At 36.0% G+C, this 21,206-nt stretch overlaps 1 protein-coding gene across 1 annotated transcript in view; it reads left to right on the plus strand.

Moving 5' to 3' along the window:
- Positions 1 to 20,623, plus strand: part of Frk (fyn related Src family tyrosine kinase) — an 86,910-nt gene extending 66,287 nt beyond the window's left edge. The window contains exons 3-8 of the mRNA XM_090338253.1: positions 5,995 to 6,158; positions 6,771 to 6,939; positions 10,722 to 10,880; positions 16,018 to 16,199; positions 17,823 to 17,988; positions 18,375 to 20,623. Coding sequence (XP_090194379.1) covers positions 5,995 to 6,158; positions 6,771 to 6,939; positions 10,722 to 10,880; positions 16,018 to 16,199; positions 17,823 to 17,988; positions 18,375 to 18,586 — 1,052 coding nt within the window. The 3' untranslated portion in view covers positions 18,587 to 20,623. The remainder of the gene's footprint in view (positions 1 to 5,994; positions 6,159 to 6,770; positions 6,940 to 10,721; positions 10,881 to 16,017; positions 16,200 to 17,822; positions 17,989 to 18,374) is intronic.
- Positions 20,624 to 21,206: the final 583 nt, after the last annotated feature.

Raw genomic sequence — 21,206 nt, forward strand, 5'->3', positions numbered from 1 at the left:
GAGTAAATGATAAAATTGACAGACTGTTCTGCAAATTTAGGGGCCAGCTAAACTGAATTTAATCCAAGGAGCCAGAAATGGATGGGGGAGTGCTATGGAGGAAATAATTGGTTTTTACCTGATTAAGATACTTCTGACAAACATTGTTCCTGTACTAGAAGACTTCCTGGAAGTTTCTAGGACATAAGAGCTATCTAAGTAGTCTAATGTAGTTAACTAACATAGACATTTTCTTTTTTTCATATATTTTTATTGTAATTAATAGAAGGGTTACATTATGTTCACTAGATAGAAGGTGCATTACTTCACAAACATTGATACCCTTTCTCATGTCTTGGTCCCCAATTCCCTTCCCCCACCCCGCGCCTTATCTTGTTTTCTCCTTTTCCCTATCCTATTTCAAATAACCAAATAAACATATATACAATATATCTGATAACAAGGTAAAATTCTGTAACAATATGAGATAATCAAGGGACAGCAAAAGAGATGAGAGGTAACACAGTATATCGAGGACAACAATCACTCATTATATGGCTTTTGTTTCTATATCCTAGAGGTCCTTTCATTTAGCATCATTCTATATGGCCTTATGTATCTAGGTTTTCTTCTATTGTAAATCTCTCTAGGAGAGCCCAAGGTTTTTACTGATTATGACAAATGAGGGAAACCATTGAGCCTATCTTCCTTTGAGTCTGGCTTGCTTCACTCAATATGATTTTTTCTAAGTCTTTCCATTTCCTAAGAAATGGGGCGATGTCATTCTTTCTGACAGCAGCATGGAATTCCATTGTGTATAAATATCACATCTTGTTGATCACTCATCAACTGAGGGGCATCTGGGTTGGTTCCATATCTTTGCTATGGTAAATAGTGCTGCAATGAACATCATTGTACTAATGGCCTTAGTATGTCCTTGTTTCTGGATGATTGGGTAAATGCCAAGTAGTGGAATTGCTGGGTCTTAGGGGAGTCTGTGTTTTCTTAATTAATCTGAACCTATCTCATTCAACTATATTAACAGTAAAATATTCAGTATTCAAAGTATATGAACCATTCTTGGATGAAAGCCTGGCACTTTCCTGGACTGGGTAGTTTAGTTGTATGTATAACATGAATCAGTTGTGTTTGTTTCCTTGGGTCAAAGAAAATTTTGTTTTCGTAGAAGACAATGACCCATCTATATGCAAACATATATGGAATTTCAACTCAGGGCCTCATGATGGTTCAGTGCTTGCTCTATTACTTGGGCCATACACCTAGCCTTTTGTTGCTGTTCTTGTTCTAGTTTGCTTAGGGATAAAAATCTCGCATTCTTGTTCAAGCTCATTGTGGATTGTTATCTTCCGATTTCTGCTTCCCAAGTAGAGGAAGTACAGGCATTTGGCACCATGCCTGGCCCAATAATATTTTAAGTTAGGTATACTAACTCCTCTTAAAATTATACACACTGGAGTCCTGCTCTATGTGCTGTACAGGAAGAATTCAGAATAAAGTAAGCATATGTCTTAAATTCTGTTTCAATGAGAGATGCAATATAAGTCAATGACATGTTTTTTCTACTTGTAGAACTAAGTTGGTTTGAGTGCCGAGGCACTGATGTAGGGAGAAGCATCAAGGTTACCTAAACTTGAAGTTTGTACTAACCTTCATAAAATGAGGCAAATCAGTAGGAGTTTATACGTGTAGGTGTTCTGTCCCCTAGAAATAGTAGCACTGAGTATGTTTGATAGACACTGTGTTATGTAGCTATTATTGCACAAAAAATGGAAAATGTTACTTTAGTGGAAATGTCTTTCATTTGTTGACAATGCTATTTGATAGTACTGATATTGTAAATAGGACACTTACACATTGCACATTGGAAATATCTATCATTCTTTGTGAACAAAGACACTCAAGCTCTCCCTGTGGGGGCATATAGATAAGATCATTATTCTCATTTTCTAGGTAAGGAAACTGAAATGAAATTCCTTGCCTAAGGTCAAAGAACAAATCACTGCCAGAATAAGATTAGGGTGGAGAGTTCTTGATTTTCAATCCTTTGCTCAGTCAAAGAACTCACATTGTTTTATTCAGTGTGGAAACAGATTAGTATCAGTCAGGAGGAATAAATAAGACTATGCATAGATTATGCCAGGAGACTAAAGATGAAAATCTTCTCATTTGACTATTTGTTTATCTATGAAATGCCCAAATACTTATTATACTGATATTATTCACTGCACTGATGAGGCATAGTAGGGGCTTTAAGACCCAGTTTCCAAATCTATATTTATACATGTTGCAAAGTTATTTTCGAGAAGTTCTGTTCTTTAAATATCTAGTTTTGAAATAGCTTGACTTTATAATTATTCAAGTTCTGTGAGACAAAAATCTCTTAAGACTTTTATTTAGTGAAATCGCATTGCTATTGTCTGAGGTGGTGTTAGGTAAGACCTTACTGTTAGGGGGTATGAATGCATTTGGGTCTGACAAATAGGACTGCAGTTTCAGATCTCATTTAATGACAGGGAACACTCCCAGAATGACCAATTCTGGATATGGAAGTAGCCAAAGGATCAGATAACTTGTGGTATGCATGGTTCAAATAGAAGCTAATGTTCATAAATGGATGCACTGTTTCAATGTTCAACAGACCTTTATTGTATTCTTCATATACTTACCCACATCTTTGTGATACATTGTAATTTTTGGACATGTTCTGGTAGATTAATAGGTTGATTAATCAAATGAATATTTTCCCCTAGGTCAAAGGACGGAAATGATTATAAACTCTAGATTCCCAGTCACTGGATTCACTCATAAGGTTCCTGACTTTGTTGATGAATGACTTTATTGTATTTTTATAATTAGCCATATATATGTATATATAGTTCTGCAGCTGAAGTACTGACATGCTTAACAAATCTGAACTGAGAGCAATCCACTGTAAGACAAGTGCGTAGGTAATATAATTTAGTTATATTGTGTTTTCTTTATGACCAATAGCAATTGCCAAAGTGACTATTAATCTCTGTGATTTGCATCTCTTATTAAGAAAATAAGGTGTATTTTAGCTCTTCAGTCATCCATTAACTTTAATCTCTAACTTGGAAGCCATTAGATCTTTTGTAGTCCATTAAATGAAATTGGTCAATTTGTGTTTATTATAGTTTGCTTCAATTTCCAACTAAAATATGTCTTACCTTGTTTTCAAAAAAGGGGAATTAAAAATAGCTTTTCTTCACTTCTAACTACTGACCTATTGGCTTGCTGGATAACTCAGCTATAATTTGTATACTGTCTTTTTGATAACTAGCCAAGCTTAGATTTTTTTCAGGCCAATAATTTATATAAATTGCAGGTATATTTTGTATTTTGCTGTGTTTCCACTTCTAACAGTTTCATTACATTGTAGATAAATGAATTGGGACAGATGTGATATGATTTATAGCTGTTCAGTTTTAAGTTTTTTTTTTTAAATTAAGGTCAGGGTAATGTATAGATGGTTACAGTTACATTCCCCAGGGAGTAGGTGCATCACTTCTCACACATTGATAACCCTTTCATGTTTCTGTCCCTATTTTCTCTCCCCCGACCCCCTCCCAATCATCTTGTTTCCCTCCTTCCCTTTCTTGTTTCAAATAAACAAATAAATGTATATACAGTATACCAGGTAACAAAGTCAGATACAGTAACAATAGGAGATTAACCAAAGGGCAACAAAAGGAAAGAGAAATAACATAGTACACTAAGAACAACAATCACACAAGATAAAGCTCTTGTTTCCATATCCTAGAGATCCTTTCATTTAGTCTCATCCTATATAGTCATATGCATGTAGCTTTTGAGCTATTGTGGTCCTCTGCTAGGAGAATACTAGATGCGTACTAATTATTACAAACGAGGGAAACCATTGAGCCTATATTTCTTTGAGTTTGGCTTCCTTCACTTAATATGATTTTTTCCCCAAGTCTTTCCATTTCCTTACAAATGGGGTGATGTCATTCTTTATGATGGCGGCATAGAATTCCATTGTACATAAATAGCACATCTTCTTGATCTAATCATCTACTGAGGGGCATCTGGATTGGTTCCATAACTTAGCTAGGGCAAATGGTGCTGTAATGAACATCATTGTTCTAGTAGCTTTAGTATGTCCTTGTTTCTGGACATTTGGGTAAATGCCCAGGAGTGGGATTGCTGGGTCACAATTGAGCTCTATGCTTTGTCTTCTGAGGAATCGCCATATTGCTTTCCAGTGAGGTTGAACAAGTTTGCACTCTCACCAACAGCGTTACAGCATTTCCTTCTAGCCACATCCCTGCCAGCATTGGTTATAAGAATCCTTGATGAGGTGGAATCTCAAAGTTGATTTGATTTGCATTTCTAATGTGGCCAAAGATTTCCTCTTCAGAAAGGTCTCTCTTTAAGTCTTTATCCCACCTTTTAATGGGATAGTTGTTTTTTTGAGGATTTGTTTTTGAATGATTCAATTTTTTTGTGAGCTGGAGATATATTTTAGATATGAGTCCCTTGCCTGTGTGAAGATCTTCTCCCACTTCATGGGCTTTCTATTTAACTTGCTAGCTATGTCCTTTGCCATACGGAAGCTCTGCAGTTTCATGTAGTCTCATTTGGCCAAACTTTAAATTGTTGTGTTTCTGTGTGTTTATAAAGAAAGTTTCAGCCCATGTCAAGGAGTTCTAGTGTATCTCCTATTTCTTCTTGTAAAGTTTTGAGGGTATCTGGTTTTACTTCAAGGTCTTTGATCCATTTGGAATTAATCCTGGTGTAGGGTGACCTAGAAGGATCCAGTTTTAGTTTTCTGCTTAACCAATTCTGCCAGCACCATTTGTTGAAGAGACTTTCTTCCATCCTATTTTTTTGCTCCCTTATTGAAAATTAGGTGGCCATAGGTCTGTGGGTTGATTTCTGGGTCCTCAGTTCTATTGCATTGGTCCTCGGACCTGTTCTGGCGCTAGTACCAAGCTGCTGTGATTGCTATAGCTGTGCAATGGAGTCTGAAGTTTGGTATTGCTATTTCTCCAGTGCTGTTCTTTCTGCTAAGGATTGCTTTTGTTATAGGGGTCTTTTATTGTTCCATATAATTTTTTGGATTGCTTCCTCTATTTCATTGGGATATTGCTGGATTTGCGTTGAATTTGTAGATAGCTCTTGGCACATCTCCATCCTCACAATCTAGGAGCATGGGAGTTTTTTTTTTTAAATTTTCTTAGTTCTGCTTTAATTTCCTTTTTCATGTTTTTATCATAGAGGTCCTTTACTTCCTTGGTTAAATTAATTCCTAAGTATTATATTTTTTTTGAGGCTATTTCAAAAGGAGTTGCTTTCCTGATTTCAACTTCACTCTTCTCATTGATGGTATACAAGAAATCCACTGATTTTTGAGGGTTAATTTTATACCTGCTACTTTTCCAGTTTCTTTTTTAATTTTTGATTTCTATTTTTTATATTTTACTGTCAAGGTGATGTATAGAGGTGTAACAATTACATTTGTGAGATAAAGAGTACATTATTTCTTGAACATTGTTACCTCTTTTCATGTTTTTCTCCCCTTTTCCTTCCTCTCACTCCCTACTAAGTTGTAAAGTTCATTTCCAACATATTTTCCTGTGAACATTGCTGTTATACTCGTTCACACTTTGTCCTCTGTCATATCGACTTGTTTTTCCTGTTCCCTTCCCTGATTCAAATAAACAAATAGATGTATATACAAAACTTTGTATCAATTTAACTCTGCAGTGAAAAATTATCACAACACAAATAAATGCATTCTTTTTTCCCTAAAATACATTTTTATGCTGTAGTGGTTTCAATTCCAGAAGTCAGGTTATGAGGAGAATGCATCTTGATCAATGTTACCCTATCTGCATTCTTCCTCATTTAATCACACAATTCAATATTTAAGTAGTGTACTTTGAATGTCATGACTGCGTTATGCTTGGTTTTGATGAGAAGTTTACTAACAGGATTTACTTTGGGTTTCAGTTTTAGATGAAGGAGTTGTGAAGCACTACAGAATCAGAAGACTGGATGAAGGGGGATTTTTCCTTACCCGCAGGCAAACTTTCTCCACACTGAATGAATTTGTAAACTACTACACCCACCAAAGCGATGGCTTATGTGTCAGGCTGGATAAACCATGCTTAAAGGTGAAATGCTCGCAAGCTATGCTGGCATATCTTTGAATTCTCTTTCTTTGAGACAGTCGAGTATTTGTCACACATTGTTTGTCAGTTCAACAGAGACAGGATGGCACACACTATACATGACTGTGAAGCTTTAGGAATGCAGGCAGGCTTCTTTGCTGGTTTTGTTTACTGAATGATACCCATCTGATGCTCAGAATTAAAAAATTCAACTAAAGGAACAGACAAAGGAGTGAACAAATAATTTTCAGAAAAAGTAGAATTTTATTCTGTAAGATATATAACACCTTAAAATAAATTATTTAATGACAGGGTGTGGAGGCCCTGTGAGTGAGGTTAAGTGGTGACCAAGTCTCGACATGGGGAGGGTTCAGTTGGCAAATTGGCAGAGACCTGTGTCAGGCAGTGTGAGGCTGCAGATGGGTGGGACAGACAGACATGAGGGTGCAGGTTTGGGGGCAAGATCAGCAAACAGAGACAGCAGTGCAGATTCTCCCACAGTGGTTTTCCACTTTAAAGTAATTAGAATGTCATTTATTGTGATTATTGTTTTCCACAGAAAGTATCACAAGCGTCAGTTTTCCTCATATGTATTTTCCTTGTTTCTGGAAACAGATTCAGGTCCCAACACCTTTTGATTTATCATATAAAACGGCAGACCAGTGGGAGATAGACCGCAATTCTGTACAGCTCTTGAAGAAGCTGGGATCCGGCCAGTTCGGTGAAGTATGGGAAGGTCTGTGGAACAATACCACCCCAGTTGCCGTAAAAACATTAAAACCAGGTATGAGGAGATCAAAATTGAAATGGCATCCACTGATTTTTATGAGCACACCTTGCTTCTACATAGTATACCACTATATATATGTATATAATTATATATACTACACTTTATATATACTATATAGGCTACATATACTATACTAATATATTATGTATTATATATTATATGTATACTAAGATGTTATGGGGCAGCCGGGTCTGGAAGTGAGCCAGTGCTCTCATCATTCTCTCTACCCAAGGTGACTCTGACCCACAGACAGTCCTTGAAACAGAAAGCCAGCTCCCTGGATCAGCTAAACTTAAAATATTCCAATTTGAGTTTCTAGTACTGCATTTCTTTAAAGTTAGGATTCAGTCTTCTAATGTTCTTCTTCCCCTTTGTTCCTATCTTTAGATAAAAATATCGACTAAAATATATTTTCTTAATACCAGATTGAACATGGGTGCTATTCAAGGATTAACTATTAAACACTCATTGGATGATTAAAGGGAAAATGGTCCATCTGAAACAGTTCATTTTTGAAAGTCCAGGAACTGTTTTTATTTCCATCTTCATGTCCTCTTTCCTGGAAAGTAAAACTAGCCTAAGATCAATATTCATCTAGCCGGGGAATCAATTAGTCTTTCCATTTTAAAGAGAGGCTAGAAGAATTTAAAGAGATTGAATAACTTTTTTGGGACTTGCTACTCAAGTATTATTGAGCAAAAGTTTGAACTATTCTATTCCTCTGTCTCTGCTTGGAAAATAGAGGTAACAATAAAGCTAGCCTTGAAGGGTTATATGAAAATGAAATTAGGTAATTGGTGGAAATGCTTTACATAGTTTATGGCTTATAATGAATTACCAATAAAATATTTTATTATTGTGATTATTGTAAAGTCAATAAATAGCAAAACTGGGATTTGGATACACATCTATATACATGGAAGTGACATATACTTATAAATCTTATCATATGTCAAGTTTTTAAGGAAAAAACTTCTTAATTATTTGTAGCTAACCAAGTAACTCAGAGAATGGCTAAGAATTTATTTTGTAATAGTCTATTATGAAAAAGCAGTGGAGACCCTCAGGATACCAGGAACTGAAAATGTCTGGTTCTTGGAGTTTTCATAGTTAAGGGCATGAAGATTGGGGTAAGATGAACCTGAGTACAAATTTGATTCTATTGTCTGTAACACTTGGACAGCTGATTGACCTTTCTGAATCTCCTCATCTGGAAGTAGGTATTATAGCTATGTCTGATCTGTAGAGTTTTATGAGGACACATTGAGTTAAGGTACAGAAAGTTTAAAGTGATTTCTTAAAATAATGTTAGCCTCTAAGTATAGTGGACAGATGCTCCTGCTGAGGTACAGATTTACCAGTGCAGCAGTAGTTTAATTCCAGCATTCCTATCCTCCAGGTAAAACAATTTAAAGCCCTCTTATGTGACTAGTTACCATCTAAATACATCTGCTAAAGACAGTCTATTCCAGCACCTGAGATTTATTTTCAACCATCAAGTAGATAGTATTTTAAATCCTAATCTTGTTGACATATGAAACTGAACATTATTGTCCAATCAAATCATTCTTTTCCAAAAAAAGAAAAAAAAAACAAACAGCAGGATATCCTTTCTAAGAAAGGCCTTCTGGAGGCCAAAGAAGAAGAAAAAAATCATGCTTATTATACTAAGAAAAAGCCATGATTTTTTTTGCAACAGGAATAATTATTATTGATTTACAGTGTAATAGCAGCAAACAGTTTTGGTGATTGGTTAAATGTCTTCACTTCACTGGGGCCATTCATCAGTTTTAGCAGCTATTTATTGCCTAGCTGACTACCACGCAATAAAGATGAGCTTGAAATCAACTCTCACAGTAGCTTTGACAGGAAAAAATTAATATTTAATGTTGCACTGCTAGCTGAGTTGAGGTTGAGTCTTTCTTTTTGTACTGTCGCTGATGTGCTATAACCATTGTGGCCACTGGGCAGTGTTCTAACAGCATTATCTGCAGAGAAGCCTGCTGTTCCATTATCTCAGCTCTTACACAGTCTGGCTTGAGAATGGTTTCACTGTGCCGCAGACATTGCATAATGGCTACAGTTTCTGCTATCCTTAGAAGTTCCATAAATCAGATTCATATTTTTTAAAATTTGATGGTTGGGTGATAATGTATATATTTGAACACAGGCTAGTTATACAACCAGCTTAACTAGTTATTCAACCAATAACTAAGTAATGGTTTGGTATAGGAGCCTCTTTTATTTCCAGGTATAATTTTCTACTATGACTCCAAATTTTGTCCTATTTTATTATGTGGAGCAAACCAGTGGTAGAGTTGGAATTGAAGGAGCTCAAAAATAATGTGGTGGAAGAATAGGAAATGTGCCTTTCTACATTAAGGCCATATCCCTTCTTCTCTTTATAATCAGAGTAAAACTATTAACAATTGGTTTGTTTGGTTTTCTCAAGAGTATGCAAATGTATAGTAGTAAAAATAAGGATCAGCCATCATCGCCTATTTTTTCCAGATATTGCTATTTTCCTGATAATTGCTTTACAGTGTGAACAGGATAATCAGCCTCACATTAGCCACGGAAGCTCTGAGAGGTTGAATCACTTAAGATCACACGGGGAGCTAGCTGCAGAGCGGAGGTTTCTGCAGAATCCGGAGTCTGTTGGACCTGGATGCTGATCTTTGTGACTTTTGCAGAATTATCACCTGGAACTATTCTTAGATTCATGTTAATCGATAGGTCACAATGGTGCCTTAGACTCCTAGAGTCTGTTTATGCCTAGGCTTAAATATTGGTTGTAATGCCTTATGGAAAAGATGATGAAGGAAATGGCTTCCAAGCATGCATGGAAGATATGCGACCCCTGGTGAATCCTAAGATGGCACCTGACAGCATTCCATCCGTGACAATAAGGCTTCTGAAGCATCATCGCCTACAAGAAATAAGAGATTTGAAAATAACTAATGCAATGTAAATTCCAGGTATCCTTCCGCTTAGATTTTATTTGAGGTTAATGCCTTGGCATGCTGCCTGAGTGTGTCAGAGTTGAACCTTTTAAGTACAATTTAACTATAGGTGAGTCCTCGAAATAGGCTAAAGTACCATCTCCTTTATCGCTTGGTCAAACTTTTAAGAATCATGATGGAAGCAGATAATAAAGGACAGGATATTAACTATCAATTTCACTTTGAATATATAAAGCTGGTGAAAAAAAGCTGCCACTCTTTGAATGTTTTCTGATTGGTCTGTTGCCTATGTTCCTACAAGATGAAGGACACAAATATGACAGAATGCCATATATATTTTTAAAATTCCCCCAGCTGCTCTCACAGTGGGGGTGGAAGTGTGGGGTAGCCACCAGTTTTTATCCTGGCACCTGAAACAAAGAGCTCTGACTTGAGTAATCAAGCATTCATCGTACTTCAGAGTTCATGTTAATAGATTCTCTTTTCTTTGAGCTCTGAAGATGTCTGCCTTGTTTTATCAATTAAACCGTCACTCTGTGTTTTTCTCTTCATTTTTCATATGGACTCAGATCCAGCACTCTTCACCCACAGGTCATCACATATAAACTTCTCACTCCTGATACAACAACATATCTAGTAATTAGGTTGCCCTGGTTGAACTGATTCTATTCTTTGATAACTTGGGAGATTTGTGACACTGATGCTCTTACATTACTGAGAGGCAGGAGGCAATCTCTGATGATTCCCATCAGGCTGCTCGAGAATAGGAATGGGTCAATATCGTAAAATGATTTCCTCCTTTTCTTGTTTCAGGTTCAATGGATCCAAATGACTTCCTGAGGGAGGCGCAGATAATGAAGAGCTTAAGACACCCAAAGCTTATCCAGCTTTATGCTGTTTGCACTTTGGAAGATCCAATTTATATTATTACAGAGTTGATGAGACATGGAAGTCTGCAAGAATATCTCCAAAGTAAGTGAAAGACTTAAGGGAAGGGGAAAAAGAATCTAGTTTAGCTTGTCTTATGAATGTCAGTTTAGCCAACCTTCTCTAACCCAATCTGTATTCACTGTGTAACTATCTGTAAGATGGAATGTTGTGACATTGAGTAGTTCAACTACTACTTGATAGTATATATATATACATATACATATACATGTACATGTACATACACATACACATATACATGTACATACACATCTACATAAACAATGTATTCAAGGGGAAGACAAATGTTATGTAGTAGAAGAGCAAATTGTTCACAGTGAGCCAAAGTATGTAAATGTGATATGGAAAACTAGAGAATAGATGCTCTGCCTATATTAATCTGGCATTGTTAGTTATGGCCCAATATTATATTGTGTTAAATTTGGGGACATAGAATATTTTGGGTCATACAGGGGAAAATTGCCCTAGAGCTTTTCTGTGCATTTGCTAATATTGTACTTGTTGATGTTTACAGTATGTCTGCAGCTATGCAACATGGGTCTTGAATTCCGGGCCTGGTCGGTGTCACTGAGCTCTTTAGCTCAAGGCTGGCACTCTACCACTTGAGGCACAGAGCCACTTACGGTTTTCTAGTGGTTAATTGAAGATAAGAGTCTCATGGACTTTTGTGCCCGGGGTAACTTTGAACCATGATCCTCAGATCTCAGCCTCCTGAGCAGCTAGGATTACAGGAGGGAGCCCCTGGTCCTGGTCATCCTCAACTTACTTTGTGCAGTCAAAGAAGAGTTAAGTGCATTGTGAAAAGTTGATGTTTATTAAAATTAGTGAATTTAATAGACAATAAAATAATATCTATTGAAATGAGAGCTCAAGCTCTTTGGGATTAATTCATACTGAAAGACAGACTTCTTTTCTACTTTCTTAGAATGTCAGAGTGAGGGTGATAGACTAGATGAGAAGGTGAAAAAATGGATGGAAGGTTTCAGGGCAACTTGTGAAGTTGGGAATTCTAAACTGCAACACCAAATAATAACAGAGAAAATAATATGGTGTATTAAATACCATCAAAAATCAAAATATACTTAGATCCTTTTATAAAGATATCAGATTCAATACTTTTCAGAATATGTCAGCCACCACAGAAGGAACACCTTTCAGTTATTGACTGCTTTTGGTTTATTTTCCAAAGTCTAAGAGCGAGTGAGTAGCATATCTAACAATGCGATTTGTCAAGATGACTTACAGTATGGGCATTAAATACATGATCAACTTGCAGTTTTCATTCAGACCTCTTGGGGCAATTCACTCACTTGCTTTGTCTGTTTTCAGTCTTTCTTTTCTGATTGGTTCTCAATTTAGGTAAATTTCTTTATCTCCTAAACTTTTCATCAACTTTGAATGCTCCAGGAGTCTTTCCCAGCATATTCTCCTGTTTACTTCATTCAGTGTCATTACGTGAAAGTATTAAAGAGGCCCTGATTTATTCTTTACCTCTGAATACTATACTCCACTGCCGATAGACCCACCATCTCTAGCTGGATGTTGAGGTAATGTCGCTATGGCTGAAGACTTCCAGATTCTAGGAACTCTACATGACAAGTGTTTTGACTGGTGGTCAGCCTTTGTTGATCACCTTGGCAGAGGATGAGGATGGGACTTCTTTCACCTAGACTCTAGAAGCTTCTGATCAGAAGCAATCTAGTTCGTTGCTGTGTCTTTTACATTTGGCAAAATGAAATCAAGTGAGTTAAGGAAGTATGGTCATTTGAAATCCTACTGAAGAGAAGAAAAATATTTTCATAGAACCCCAATTTCTGTCACATATCTTGAAAGAATATGCTGAGACTGATCTTCCAATTTTCCTTGCGATCTGCTACTTTTCTAGTATTTCCTTCTTTGACAGTGTTAACTCTCACCTTGACTTTGGTGTCATTTCCGTATCTGTAGCCCATATCCAACAAAACATCAAATTTTATTGATTTCATTTCGAACATATCCAGGTGTTTATTCTATTATTGTTGTTATTATTATTATTTTCTCAATGTTTTATCCAGGTTCCAGCTATCACTGGCTGTCTTAAGTTTGGTAGTAGCATTTTTATTGGTTTGTCTTTTTTTTAATTGTAAAGGTTATGTGCCTGGGGTGAGAGTTACATAAGCAAGGTAATAAGGACATTTCTCTTTGAACAGTATTACCCCTCCCTCATTCTCTCATGTTTCCCATCCCCCCAACTCAAGTTGTAAAGTTCATTTCCAACATAGTGTCTAATGCATATCATTAATTCTCCTCCTCTTTAGTCTTTTTGGGTGTGTGTTTAAAGCTTAAAAGAGAAGTATAATTAAAATACAGATCAGCTTGCCCTTTCCAGGTTAAACCCCTCCAAGATTCTCCATGGTTCTTTTTTCTTTGGTGTAACTATTTTATATACAAGTTGTATTATAACAGTGCAGGTAGCAAGTGACAGTATTAAAGGGAGCATGTTCAAATTTATTAGCACTTTAATGGGGATAGTAATGACCTATCATTTTGCTTAGCTCAGAATCAGGTGATAGCCACATAAGAAACAGAGCAGCTGGGATTGGGAGCCTTCAAAAGTACACATAGTTCATAGCTCATTGGTTTCTTCTCTTTCTCTCTCTCTCTCTCTCTCTCTCTCTCTCTCTCTCTCTCTCTCTCTCTCTCTCTCTCTCTCTCTCTCTCTCTCTCTCTCTCTCTCTCTCTCTCTCTCTCTCTCTCTCTCTCTCTCTCTCTCTCTCTCTCTCTCCTTTCTTTCTTCTTCTTTTTCTTGCCAGGCCTGGGGCTTAAACTCAGGACCTGGGCACTGTTCATGGAATGAGTAGTTGAGATCATACCGAACCTTGTTAGACTAGAATTTTGAGTCAAGCTAGTTTGAGGCTCTTAGTATCAGCTTGGAGAAATTCCATTTAGTAGTCTGAAATATTCTCCAGCATTAAAGATTTGTGTGGTTTGCTGATGTGATTTCATCTGGGCTGACTCTGAACCATTTCATTTTCTGGGTTAAGTTATCCTGAGCAAGTTTCTTATGGCCTTCACTAAGGTTAATGAATATATACTCACTGTATACTGTCACCTTCCAATCAAAAGGTGTAACATTTAATCAAATGATCTTCAATGAGTCTTATACCTAAGTAGCCCATTAGCTTAAACATCATTAAGCTGGAAGACCATTTTCATAATTGAAAGTAGAATATTTTTGCCTTTTTCCCATTATTTTGCTGCAGGCATAATGTGTCACCAGCTTGTGAACACTAACACTGGTGGTTGTGTTATATGTGTCCTCTGAGATTGTTTTGATACTTTTAGGCTACTGACCTGTTCATGATAGCATATGCATCATGCTTCAGTAGGCTGCCTGCCAGTTAATACACCTTTTTATATCTACTGTAATAAGATTATATTTGTTATTTGAAATAACACACCTATTTTTATATATGCCTTGAAGCATAGTTGAGTTTCTTTTTGAAATATAATTCTCTAAAACTGGAGAGATCTGCCCCCAGAAAACTTTAGCACTGAGAATAATTGATGACAGGTATTTTGAACTGAAATTGAAAAAGAATGAACATCTATATTCTCTATTGTGCAGTTAGGCTTTTTTTCCTCAACAAATACTTACAGAACATCTAACAGGTGTATGCATTAAGGTATTCCTTAAAGAACATAATACATTTTCTATTTTAATAAATTCTGTCTCAGCATGGTGTTCATCACTCTTCTGGACAGTTCACTCAGATGGACTGAAGTCGACAAGTATGCTTATTTCTATTGAGCTATCCTTCAACCTACTCCATCAAAATAACCAAAATTGTCCCCTGGCTTCTGAGTGCTTAAATAGCTATGGGCAAGGCAAATTTAGGGAGGTGAAGTAAAATGGTTCTTGGAAGCATAAAATTTAAGCCTCTAAGATACCCTGCTTTGAATATCAACTACAACATATTGCTTATTCTTAAGAGGAATAGGGAATCCTAGGAAATAGAGACAAGGGTAAACAATACTTTATATACTTGTCCTAAGTATCAAATCTGGTTATTTAATAGAAATAAATCATATAAGATAGTGTTGAGGGAGGAACTTGCCGATGCTTTTTGCAAACTGTGTCACAAGGTTTCTTGGTAACAGGCATTTTTCTAAGTTCTTTATCAACATTGACTTGTGAATTTTTCTGAATACCTTAAGTGTTAAGAATGGTTATCCTATTTTATAGATGAAGAATGTGAGATTCAGAAGGCCTCCGTGGATTTATTTAAGATGGAAGTTGGGCTCCATAGTTCATGCTTTTCATCTCATAAGTGGCACTGGTGTTATTTTCCTAACATCAATTGTATTAGTTGCCTATTATTATATAGTATATTACCACAGTACTTGGTACTTTCAAATAGCTGGCATTTATTATCTCATGGTTGCTATGGTCAGGAATTTGGAGACCTGTTGTATAGTCCAGAACAGTCACTGTTTAAGAAAGCAAATAAAGACGCTGTGTGTCAGTGGCTCATGCCTATAATCCTAGCTGCTCAGGTTATGATCTGAGGATTTTGGTTTGAAGCCAGCCTGGGCAAGAATGTCTGTAAGACTCTTCTCTCCAAGAAACTATTCAGAAAAAGTTGAAAGTGGCTTGGTGGATGAAGTGGTAAAGTGCTAGCTGTAGAGCACAAAGAAGTTTAGGGACAGGCCCTATGGTTAAGCCCTACGTCTGGAAAAAAAGGGAAGAAAGAAAATTAAAGTTTACTAAGGTTATTAGTCCAAATGCAATATACACATTTTATGATGACTAATACATCCTTTACTTCTATTAATGAGCTAGGGTTAAAGAAAAATCTGCTTTAATGCCTCAGCCAACAAGGAGATCGATTCAATGAATAAAACAAACTCTACCATGTTTCAAAGAAATCTAGAAGCAGCTAAGTGGCTGTTTGTGTGATGAAATGAGTCAGTGACTTGTGACATTGGAAAATAGCAGTAACTGGGCTCTTTTAGATCCTTATAAACTGTGTTTGGATTGCATGATACCTCCTCTCCTTTCTCAGATCAGTACCATAGAATATAATTCCAACAATAGCCCATTCATCAAAATCCTCAGAATTTACTCCGTCTTCTAAATATTTTTCCATCTCAATCTCTTTTGTTTTCTCTTATTGCTTAGATGATGCTGGGACAAAAATCCATTTACCTCAACAGGTAGACATGGCAGCACAGGTGGCTTCTGGAATGGCTTACTTGGAGTCTCAGAACTATATCCACAGAGATCTGGCTGCCAGAAATGTTCTTGTAGGTGAACATAATATCTACAAAGTAGCAGATTTTGGACTTGCAAGAGTTTTTAAGGTAGATTTAATTTTGTTTTAATTCATTTTGTTGCAGGTTTACATTCAGACTCGTATACTAATACTACACCATGTTCAAAACATTATTTTCCTAAGTCCATAGTTCATAGATCACTTCAAACAGTTCAGGATTTATAGTCTAACCACCTTGTCTCAATTTTTTCAAGAAAGGGAAGAAAAACACAGAGAACATAATGATATACTACTAGATTTGTAAATATGTAATTGTGTGTGCTTGAATTTATGGTCTATTGTTTTTATTTACTACCATATTTCTTCCTGCATTTCTCTTACAAAAGCAACATACTTTATATGTTATAGAATCAACTTTTGCTCACTTTATGCCAAACTAAACTACATGTTGCCAGAATTTATATAAGAAGTATTAACTTTTGGGGGAGGGTGGGCAGTCCTCAGGTTTGAACTCAGGACTCTATCCTGAATCTCTGACACCTGAGCAGAATGAATGCATTTAGTACTTTTTTGCTTTAGCTGTTTTTAGAAAGGCTCCAACTTTTTTTTGTTATGATTTGTTTCTTTTTGTTTTGTTCTATTTTTGTCTAGTCTTGTCTGGACTATGATCTTCTCACTGATGTCTTCCATATAGCTGAAATGAGAGAACCCCAATTTTTTTTGTTGTTCTTGTTGAATTGGGAGGTGTTATTAACTTCTGATCTGGGCTGGCTTGGAACCATGATCTTCCTGCTTTCTATATCCTGAGCATTTGGAATTTCAGAAAAGAGCCAGGGTGTTGGTTACAGCCGCTGACTTTTAAATTTCCCTTACTCAACATAGTTTGTGACATTATCCAAAATACACTAAGATACAAGCAAAATATTATTTATCTCCGAATCTACCTTTAAATCTGCATATTGTACCCTAAAAATATGGATATGGGACATGAAACACAACAAACAAATGATTCCTTTTTATTCTCAAAAACTCATCAACATTCCTTTATGAAAACTAATTAAAATTCTAGAGAGTTGATCAATTAGTTTGAGCCATTTGAATTCTATTTTTCAGCATTAATAAGTGGTTATGTTATAATTATCAAAGCCACTGGCTCTTCAATATCAGTAGTAAATTAAAAATAAAAATAAAAAAAAATACACCAGGGCTTGGAGTTTTGCCTAGTGGTAGAGTGCTTGCCTAGCATGCACGAAGACCCGGGTTCAATTCCTCGGCACCACGTACATAGAAAAAAAGCCAGAAGTGGTGCTGAGGCTCAAGGGGTCGAGCTCTGGCCTTGAGAAAGTCCAAGGACAGTGCTCAGGCCCTGAGTTCAAGCCCAGGACTGGCAAACACAAACAAACAAACCACCAGATTTTGCTTCCTTTTCTTTTACTAAATTTTTAAACACCAGTGGTAAGTCTTCCTCTATGAGTTCTCCCAGTGTAAGTAGAATATTCCTGTCAAATAATATTTTATTAATGCTATTCTAAGATTTTTCAGCCTTATCTCTGTCTGATTCAGAATTCACTACCAAGATCAACAATTGATCTAAGATCATTTCGAATACGCTTCCCTCTAAAATTTAACATGAAATAGATTAATGAAAGAAGCAAAAAATGCTACCCCCCACAATACTTTAACTTGGATCTACTCTTTAATGCATTAACAGGTAGATAATGAAGACATTTATGAGTCTAAACATGAAATCAAGCTGCCAGTGAAGTGGACTGCCCCTGAAGCCATTCGTACTAATAAATTCAGCATTAAGTCCGATGTGTGGTCATTTGGAATCCTGCTTTATGAAATCATTACTTATGGCAAAATGCCTTATAGTGGTGAGTAATGACTTCTGAAGTGAGCCATTCTGCTGTAGGTCACTTACGTAGGTGTGACTTGAACTGCTTTTCCTAGACTTAGAGGCCCAAGTGATGAGGCTGACCAGACTCCCTGACTGTGAGAGCTTGAGGGATAAAATTTGATAATGATAGCCTACATTAATGGGGTGGTTTCTTGCTTCCTTTTCCATTGCTCTTGAATTGCAATCTTGTTGATGCCACTTGCTGCAGGATTTAGTTTAATCTCTGCCAACTGGGAATGGAATGGCAGATCCCGTCATCTGGCCAAGGAAATAGATCTGCTTTGGAATCTAGAGTATTGATGCTTATGAATAGAAGACTGATCTTCTGCTTGTTTTTATTTGTTCCATTCTATTTTTTTTCAGGTATGACAGGTGCTCAAGTAATCCAGATGTTGGGTCACAACTACAGACTCCCACAACCATCTAATTGTCCACAGCAATTCTACAGTATCATGTTGGAGTGCTGGAATTCAGAGCCCAAGGAAAGACCCACATTTGAGACACTGCACTGGAAACTTGAGGACTATTTTGAAACAGAATCATCATATTCAGATACAAATAACTTCATAAGATGAATGTTGATGGCAATAAATAATGAGGAAGCAAAAAAGAAAAATAACACTAAATAATCAGCTCAGAGACAATGTTATCAGCCAATTACAATACCAGTTTATCTTGACATACGTGGGTAATGGGATAAATTTGGCCATGTATTTCATGAAAGATTATATGTATATTTTATTGACTGAGAAATACTACAAGGCAGTCCAAGATGGTGTATCATTGCCTCACACTGCCTGGAAAAATGTAACACACTAAATGAGGTTATTTTTCTTCTTATGAGATCCTTACATTTCTATTTATTGTTTGAAATGCCGATGAAGAGAATCAACAGATGATAGTTTTTATGTGGTGACTGTTGTAGCATTTTCCTGTTTACTGATTAGAGTGGTTATTCATTATTTCTCGGATTGCTGAATCCCATCAAGCAGTTATTATAAAGGAATTTGATTGCATTGCTACACAGCAGGACCTGTGCTTTCAGATTTTTTTCCTTCTCTCTTCAAATATCCTGCAACTACAATGATGGGAAAGCCATGTTAAATGACTTGATTGTACTTGAAGTAATTGCACATATTTTTCCTATGCATAAAAAAATGAAGCAGCTGTTGAGAAAAAGGATTAAAATGGTTCTCATTTTGTAAAAGGAAATGATGGAATTTTTCTATACCTCAGTATGTGTCATCTGAGAATCATCTCTATTAGTTTTAATCTCTTAATGTTAAGAATCAGGTTGTGAAGCTATTGAATTATTATGTACAGAAATATATGAGAGACACTGAATAGCCCACAAGGTGTGAGAAATAGATGTTAAAGTTATTAAGCAAAATAAGGTAAGAGTAGAATTATTATAGCCTTCTAAGTAATTTTAAAAATGGGCGCCTTAGCCAGTTTTGCATTTATCACAAGGCAGGTCAAACTCTTTTCAGGAACAATGTCTGAACTTGGTTATAAATAATATATATACATATGTATATATATTGTCTTCTAGGTGAAGGTTTTTACCTGTCTTAAATTTGTGTTAACCTTAGTAACAATGCCACTGCCTCCTTAAGCAATGGGCATATCAAATTCTCTGCTGCATTAGAAGGATAATAAGACTTCTCCAAGCTAGTTTCAAAGTCAAATGTAAGTTCAAAGATTTGATTATCAGCTATCAGAATGAATGAGCCAGGAGAAAACAAATTGAGTGTATTCTGTATCTTTCTTTAAGAGAGAAGAACATGTCTAAGAACAAGCAAGAAACAAAATTGTAAACTTTTAAAACTCAGATACAGGAGGTAAGGAAGGCTCCAGGTCTAACATGATCATCCCTCAATTATGTTAGCCCTAACAGGAGTTGTTTTTCTAACCCTCCACATTATCCTTATTCTCAGTGTTCATACCTGGCTGTTAGCAGCAACTAGGGATCTTTTTTAATATATATTTTTTATTGTAATTAACAGAAGGGTTACATTATATTCACCAGATAGAAGGTGCATTACTTAACAAGCATTGCTACCCCTTCTCATGTTTTTGTTCCCATTTCCCTCCCCCACTCCCTCCCCTCATTTTGTTTCCCCCCTTTCCTATCCCATTCCAAATAAACAAATAAGCATATATACAATATATCAGATAGCAAGGTAAGATACTGTAACAATATGAAATAACCAATGGACAACAAAAGAGATTATAAATAACATCATACATTAAGAATAACAATCACTCATTATGTGGCTCTTGATTCTATATCCTGGATGTCCTTTCATTTAGCCTCATCCTATATGGTCTTATGTAACTAGGTTTTGTAGGACTCTTTTTTTTTTTTACTGTTCCCCTTTTTGGATAAAGCTAGACAAAAATTTCACTCTTAAGCTTCATAAGAATCATACTCCTTTTCTTGTCCTTGTAAGCTTGATTCATATGCTCATTCTGGACTAATAGCACACTTAATATAAATGTCTTATGTTGATTGATTTAGAAGATGGCTTGTCATCAAAGTGGAGAATGTGATTATCTTCCCTGGAGACTAGTTGGTATGTTGGTTTACCTAAATAAAATTAGAGATTAATTGCTGGAGAAATGTCCATGAGAAAATCATCTGAGATGCACTATTAGAATTTATTTATGTGCCTATGTGTCTTTGTGCCTATTATACCATACCCCTATATATATATATATTAGGCTGGTATATGACTACATATACACATTTTCCAAAGACCTGAAACTACAATGGGTTTGTGGAGCTAAAGATTATAGGAACACTTATAGAAGCAAAAATATTTGTAAAGTAACTTCAATATTGATATTTTCAATCACTTGATGAGTTATGAGATGATTTCACTTCCAGTTACCTTTCCTAATGTAGTCAAGGAGTAGATTAGTTAAAATTAGTGAAACTTAATAGAATATAGTTCATTTCTGAGTTCATTTCTTTGGGTTTAGTTCTGCTTGGGCATATATAGAAATGAACTGAAACATTTCCATTTTATTGTGCAAATTCAGCCATCTATAATTTGTCTTTTTGTGGTAAGTAGTGAAAATAGATTTTTAAGTGAGATCTGGTTTTGAAATATAAAAAGAAGGTTATCCTTTCTTTTTCAATATCACCTGAAACTCATTTAACTTACTGTGTCGGATTCTTGGGGACATTTA

This window comes from Megascapheus bottae, chromosome 8 (assembly GCF_031878675.1).
Source record: "Megascapheus bottae isolate mThoBot1 chromosome 8, mThoBot2.hap1, whole genome shotgun sequence".
NCBI classification, from domain to species: Eukaryota; Metazoa; Chordata; class Mammalia; order Rodentia; family Geomyidae; genus Megascapheus; species Megascapheus bottae.